The sequence below is a fragment of the Meleagris gallopavo genome, chromosome 2 (genome assembly GCF_000146605.3).
Source record: "Meleagris gallopavo isolate NT-WF06-2002-E0010 breed Aviagen turkey brand Nicholas breeding stock chromosome 2, Turkey_5.1, whole genome shotgun sequence".
Lineage (NCBI taxonomy): Eukaryota > Metazoa > Chordata > Aves > Galliformes > Phasianidae > Meleagris > Meleagris gallopavo.
In genome coordinates, this window is record NC_015012.2 from 16,642,710 (window position 1) to 16,649,703 (window position 6,994).

General features: G+C 43.1%; 1 protein-coding gene across 2 annotated transcripts in view; it reads right to left on the reverse strand.

The window, feature by feature from the left end:
- Positions 1–331, reverse strand: part of FBXO28 (F-box protein 28) — a 12,141-nt gene extending 11,810 nt beyond the window's left edge. The window contains exon 1 of one of the 2 annotated variants that reach the window (XM_019612639.2): positions 83–331. In XM_019612639.2, the coding sequence (XP_019468184.1) occupies positions 83–295 (213 nt within the window). In that variant the 5' untranslated portion in view covers positions 296–331. The remainder of the gene's footprint in view (positions 1–82) is intronic. The other variant, XM_010706671.3, reaches the window with a different exon arrangement.
- Between the last annotated feature and the right edge of the window lie 6,663 nt (positions 332–6,994).

Consider the following 6,994-nt stretch of genomic DNA (forward strand, 5'->3'; position numbering starts at 1 on the left):
GGCTCTGCTCCCGCTCCGGCGGCTCCCGGGTCGGCCGCGGCACGGCCCCTCGCCCGCCTTCCCTCCCCTCCCCAGCCCCTACCAGGCGGAGCTGGCTCGTCTCGTCGTAGGACAGGAAGCTGAGGATGCTCTCGATGGCCACGATGGGCAGCCCCATCAGCGTGTTGCTCTGAGGCGGCTGCTCCAAGGGCGCCGGGGCTTCGGGAGACTGCGAGAGCGGGGGCGGGGAGAGCCGCGCCGAACCTGGGGCGCCGCCTTCCCCCTCCGACAGGAGCCGCTCCTCCGTCGCCGCCATCTTACAGCCCGTCCTTCCTCTGCTGAGGGCGGGCGGCCGGCCTTCCTCTGACGGCACTTCCGCTCTCGCTTGAGGAGGGCGGGGACTGCAGTGGGTCCCCGGGGCCCTGTGGGTTCAGGGGGAGCGGAGAAGGGGGAGCAAGGCTCTCTGCCTGCGGGAGAGCCCGCTGCGAGGGGTGGCTGAGGGCACAGGTGACCCTGTCAGCGAGTATAGAGCGGGATAAAAGCATAAGTGAGTTTTTGAAGGACAGTTGGTTTGACAGTTGTTTGGAAACACGGTGAAGTTCCACAGCGCATTCTAGATCTGGTGTGTTCTTTACACCAAGTACTTGAAGTAACCACTGTAGTTGCAGATGAGCTCAATAAACCAGCAATTTGCCTCACGCTGCTGGTTTTATACCGTGTTCACAGAACTGTAGGGGGTAGAAGGGACCTCTGGGGATCATCTGGTCCAACCCCCTGCTGCAGCAGCTCCCCACAGCAGGTCACAGAGGTAGGCGTCTTGGGTATCTTCAGAGGAGAGTCTGTAGCCTCTCTGGGCAGCCTGTTCCAGCACTCCACCATTCTCACACTAAAAACGTTCTTCCTTCTTGTGTTTGGAGTCTTGACAACTCCATACAGAACTGTAACATTGTGCATTTTTGCTCTCTTTCTGATTGGTTGAGAGATAACTAGCAGAACAGAACTGTAGCAGTCTTGTGAAGGCCCCAGAACAAAACCTGTACTAAAACACTCTTGTGAAAGGTACCAACAACTGCTGTACCCAAGCACAAGTCAGGAATTAGTGGTCTTGCTTAAGGTGGTCTTAGGTCCCTCATACAACCACAACCCTCCATGACCACCATGGAAGAAGCACAGCTGGTGCAGCATGCACGCAGTGCTTGATACTGGACATTGTATGTCTGGCAACAACTCCTGGCTCAAATAGAAGGAGCCACTGTACAGCATATAAGGCATATGCTTTTATCAGCCAGTGGCGCTTGCCCCATTACATCCTCAACCACCCCAGAAGCAGAAGGACAGATCCTCAGAATATAGGATCACAGAATTAAGGCCATATTGTTCAACTCCACTGCAATTAACAGAGACACCACAGCTAGACCAGGTTGCCCAGGGCCTATCCAGCCTCACCTTGAAAATCTCCAGGGACAGGGCATCAACCATATCCCTAGGCAACCTGTTCCATTGCCTCACCACTCTCTCTGTAAAAGATTTTTTCCTTATATCTAACCTAAATCTACCCTCCCTGAGCTTGAACATAAGATTCACAGCAGTGACTTACTTTTCTTTCCCTTTCTCTCCCTCCTTTTCCTCTCTTATTCTCCTATCTCTTAATAAATAAAGGCACTCTTCTGCTCGATTAACACCTTGACTCTTTCCTGAGTCTTAATTTGGAGGGACTGAGATCAATACAACAAACTGCAAGCCATTTTGGCTTGCAACACATGGAACTTCCCATGATCCAGTTTGTGTTCACTGCCCCTTGTTCTTTCGCTGTACAACACTGAAAGGATCCTGGCCTCATCCATCTGACTTTTGCCCATTAGATACTTATTAGCATTGATAAGATCTCCTCTCAGTTCCTCCAGGCTGAACGGCTCCAGATCTCTTAGCCTTTCCTTGTCCAAAAGATGCTCCAGGCCCTCATCATCTGGATCCTCTCTAGGAGATTCATGTTGTTTTTTTTATTTTTAACCAGGGATCCCAGAATTGGACATAGTACTCACCAGGGCAGTTAGAGGGGGAGGATCACCTCCCTCAACCTGTTGGCCACAGCAATTGATGTGACTAATGATGCACTGTATTAGTCTCGTGCTGTTCACTGTAAAGCGACAGGGTTTTCGTTTCACTCTGTGAAAGAGAAGAAAGAGTAAGGTGGTCGCACTGGGAACTGTATGAGCTTGACTTCCAGAGGAGTAATGGCTGCAAAGAGACCTGGTTGCTGTGCCACAATGCTGCAGTAATCTCCCAACACAGCCAGGCATAACTGGGGAAACAAAATGCACAATTAATCAAATTCTGTTCTTTTATTTGCCTATACATTAGTGACATTTCTTGGTTACAGTAGCTGTATCTGGTTTGGGAGTGCAGAGCAATGGGACCAAAGGCTGTTTCTAGAACTTTCCTGATGCTTCTGAGTGTAGCCACTGGTACTTGCACTGTAGCTTCACAGCCATTTTACTCTGATAGGAGTGGGCACAGTTTTTGAAAGCTAGTAGTGTGAGTTTGCATATATTATTAGGGAATGTCGCTGCTTAAAACTGTCTTGTTGAAGGAAATCACTGTCAGTGTGGGAAGTACAGCAACAAAGCCTATGGGAAAAAGTCACAAAATATTTGGGGAGAATGGGACTGCTCATTATAGTACCTGTGCCAAGGTAGTACAGCTTTAATTAATGTAGGACTAAAGCAGTAGCTGCCTGGAGCATCCTGGTACAATTTTTTTTTTCGGCTAAACTTATTGTTTGAAGGTTTATCATGACCTTTTTAATGTGCAGCTTCTCCCTTGGAAACCCATCTGGAACCTCTATTGTAAAAGAAAAAAAATTGGAAAATATTATCTTGGGAGCAGGGAAAATGTAAGGGTGAGACTTTATGTATGTCATCCTAATGGCATTCCAAAAATGTGCACTGAAATTAATATTTCCTTTTTAGGAGCAGAACACATTGTGTATTTCCCCTCCTTCCCTTCCCATGTCATCAATGCTGCTGTAAAATGATCTGGCTATCTTAGAGAACAAGGGGTTATTTATGGGAATGGTTTTATGGTTTCTCCTTTCAGATGCACTCTCAGTGGTTTAAAACACACTTGGGAGAACTCTTTATAAACTTGTGACTTGGCATGGGAAGTCTGTGCTGGTAGTCCACTAATATTGTAAAAGCAAGTGTTTTTTTTCCCCTCTTAATATATATAATTTAAAACAGTTTCAAGAATGCTTTCTGTTTTGTCATGTAATTTGAGCAGCTTGAGGTTTTGAGGTATTCCTTTACATTTTAAGACAAACCTTTATGCCCAATAATATATAAGCTGCATTTTCTATACGTTTATTATATTAGTAAGTATAGTGTAACTGTGCTTACATAGAAACTGACAAGTGTAGGAACTGAAAAGTGGACATCTGGAAAGGCAGGAGCAAAGGAAAGAAATCCAGCAGCTGAAGCTGAAGGAAGGTATGTAACTAGGCCAAGAACTGTGAGGTTAACAGGGAATATAGCAGCAAAGAAGAGTAACGTGCTCAGAAATTCAGGATAAGAGCAGAAGCTGGGTGGGAGGAGAACAGATTTGTTTTATTAAGTTAGTATAATCAAGAGAAAAATAGAAAACGCCTTCCCACAAGGCAGGTTTTCTTTTCTAGGGTGGTGGCAGTTTGCTCACTTTGTGTATCTTTTATATATATATATATATATGTATATATGTATATGTAAAAGGTGCTAAATTTGAAATCAGACAGTTATATTTGAGTAGCTGTATTTTCATACAGGCTGCTGGATACTGAGGCAAAGTCTAAGGCTTAAAATTAATGCAAAATCTTGGTGCAAGTCCACGTCCACACAAAGCTTAGGGCATGGCTTATAAAGGAGAGTAGTTACATCTAGACAGACTGTTGCTTTTGAGCCTGGAATTAAAAGAAACCAATCAAGCAAACAAAAATAAACAAATATCACCACCACCGCTGCCATTTCCTTTCTACATGTTTCTAACAAGAGTAGGCAGGAGTGTAAATGTGCACGTATTCATGTTTTGCAACTAAAAATGCTATGAAATAATAGGTAACTTGATACTTACTTTCATTTGCATTCATAGCTTCAGAAAGGAATGTAATCCTAGTTTTGTTAAATCAATGTATTTAAGTGGATGCTTTGTAGTTTTGCAAATTTGGGGCCCAGTAGTGCTACATGTATAAAAACTTGATTGAGAAATCACCTCTACAACCTCCATCCACCTTTTAATTTATTTGTAGTACCCTATGTAAGGTATCTGATAGTAATCGTAAACTGAAGCTCAGAGGCAGAGCAGTGAGGATGAAAGAAAAGATTCTCTGCAGATTTTCTCAGCTAAAAGCACAGGGACCAAACTAACCTTGAGTAGTTTTGGTAGGCTAGGTATGTTGCACAGTCAGGCTCTCATTAAATAGGATTTTTGGTTTTAGATTTCCAAAAAAAGGTTTAAGTATTTTCAAATCCACAAGCGATTGAGGGTTTGTGGACAAGCAATATGTTTACTTGGTAAGCTGTGGAATTGTGTATTGGCTGGCATGTTGACTTGGCCACACTATGTGTCCTCACACAGCTGTACTCAGGCATAAGCTCAGTGGAAAAACCTACATTAACAGAAAGGCAGTCTTAATCACATGAGTTTTGCTATTGTTCTTTATTACATTTCTTCTTCCCTAGGGCAGAGATTCAGTTTTCACCATTAGATAGTACTCAGTTTTTCTGTAAGTTTCAAGGAACTTGCTTGATTTTTTGCATATTACCATATACTTAAACTATGATAAGGAGAATTTGGTGGAGACATCGGTAATGTCCCTCAGTGTCTCATCGTTTCAGCTCAGTGAAACATCGCTGAAACATGACAAACCAATAGTGCTGATGTGTAAGAAAATGAGAGCTTCTAAAGTGTCAGTTGTCCTTTGTAGACCATACACCTCTGTCTGGTGTTATCTAAGGCATGGTTGGAATTGCTGATGCAAAGCTCTGTGAGAGAATGTGAAAAGAGAATGTGTACACTAACCAGGAGAGGTAACAATGATGCAGTCTCCTCAGTTCTGTGGTTCCCTTACAAAAAACAAAGTGTCGGGCCTGATCTTGAAATCATTTTGTGTTTTCTGAAACCCTTCAGATTTCATTCTCTCTTGACCCCAGAGGAATTGCTAGCATGAGCTAAGGCTGATTTCTTGGCAGCTGAAAAACAAGGACAAGGGAGCAATAAAATGGAAGCATTCATTTAACTCTCCACATGCTCTAACCTCCTGTTGGGATGTAGCTCCAGCACCACTGTATGGCCAAGCAGTGTCCCAAGGCTGCTGGTAAGGAATGGGCTTTTGATCATAAAATTTCTGTTTGCAAAAGCTGAACGTGTACGTTCTTAATTAGCGTATTTTTTAATTCCTTCCCCGTTCTTCCTTATTGACCAGCTCCCTTATGGGACAGCTTGAGGCAGATACAACTTTCTTGCATTGCAATAATTGCCTTAAGCAGACATTCTGCTACAGAGGGTCTTCAGTCAGGATTCATGCTGAGATAAATTGACAGAAATCCAGAGTGAGTCCAATGAATATAACTTAATTATTGAGAATAGCAACATGTACATGATGCATACAAAACACTGATTTCTGCCAGCCTACCTTTGTTTCAGAGATGCTGAGGACTAATGGAAGAGGAGGCATTTCTCCTGTCTCTGGGGGACTTTCCAGACTTGCTTTAGATGGCTGGTTGCCCTTCTGTTGAGTTACCTCAACAGAAGGTAATATTTATATTATTTATATATTATTTATATTACATGGAAAATAATTTAGTATGGAAATTAGAGTTTTCTTCTAGCAAATAATTTGAAGAAGCTTTAGTTTACCAAAGTTAAATAATTCCTAGCTGATATGGAGAGAATTGAAGACTTTTATTTACTGTGAGTGATGCTTACATAGGGAGATTTTAATGCTACTTTCTACTTTTGTAGATTCATCATTTGAAATTGTTGTTGAGTCATCAGCTTATGAGCTGAATAGATTGCAGCAAAATCAATGCTGATTTCAGAAGCAGTTTCTGAGTGCTGCTGGTGTCTGGGTGCTGCTGACTTCTTAGAATTATTTATTAGCTTACTGGGTGATGTGATCAAATGGGTGCACTGCACAGTGGGGTGCATGCGTGACTCTCACAATTTAGATAAAGTGATTAGCTTACAGAGAAGGGGCTCACAGCTGAAGAAAGAAATTTTAGTTATCAGACTCAGATGTTTTGGAAAGAAGTACCTTTTCCCCAGAAGGAAGGTATGCCTTTTATATCACTTCTCAATGGCAAAAAAAGCCCCAACTCTTTATACCTAACACATTGGACATGACAAGTTGTGGCAAGTTGCAATGTCTTAATTAAAAATTTACATCTGCCAAATGCTTCTTCATGTTTTGTTTTGAATACAACTTGGGTTTTTCTTCTGCAGGAGCCACCAGGGTGATATAGGCTGTCCTGGCTTGTGTGGTTAACAGATTCCTTTAGGGATTTAATCAGTCTCAGCTGCAGATTTCAGTATTGGTGAATCTTTTTTTCCATCTGGGAGCAAGACTCAGTCACTGCTGTACATTTTCTGCAAAACTCTTTCCACTGCAAAGTCTGTGATCTAACATTTAAAAATGAAGTAAATACTGAAAATGGTGTGCATAACTTTGTGAATGCAAAGGGCTTGGACAGCCTGGCCCACAGCAAGCAGAGGGGTCTGCCTTGAGGGCAGCCAGACACCATGTATTATCCATTCCCTACTCAGCAGCAGAGCTTGGACACAAAGGTATCCTGAGGCTAACTTTCTGGTATGGAACCAGTGGCTGAGCTTGCCGAGCCCTTTCCATGGCATCGTTCCCAGTGCTGATGAAGTACTGGAGATTGGATACTCTTATACTCAGTGGCTTGCCCAACTCCTGCCCAAAGTTAGCATTACAGGTAAGAGAAAGAGTTTTGGGTTAGAGTTAGGGTTTGGTTAGGAATTATGG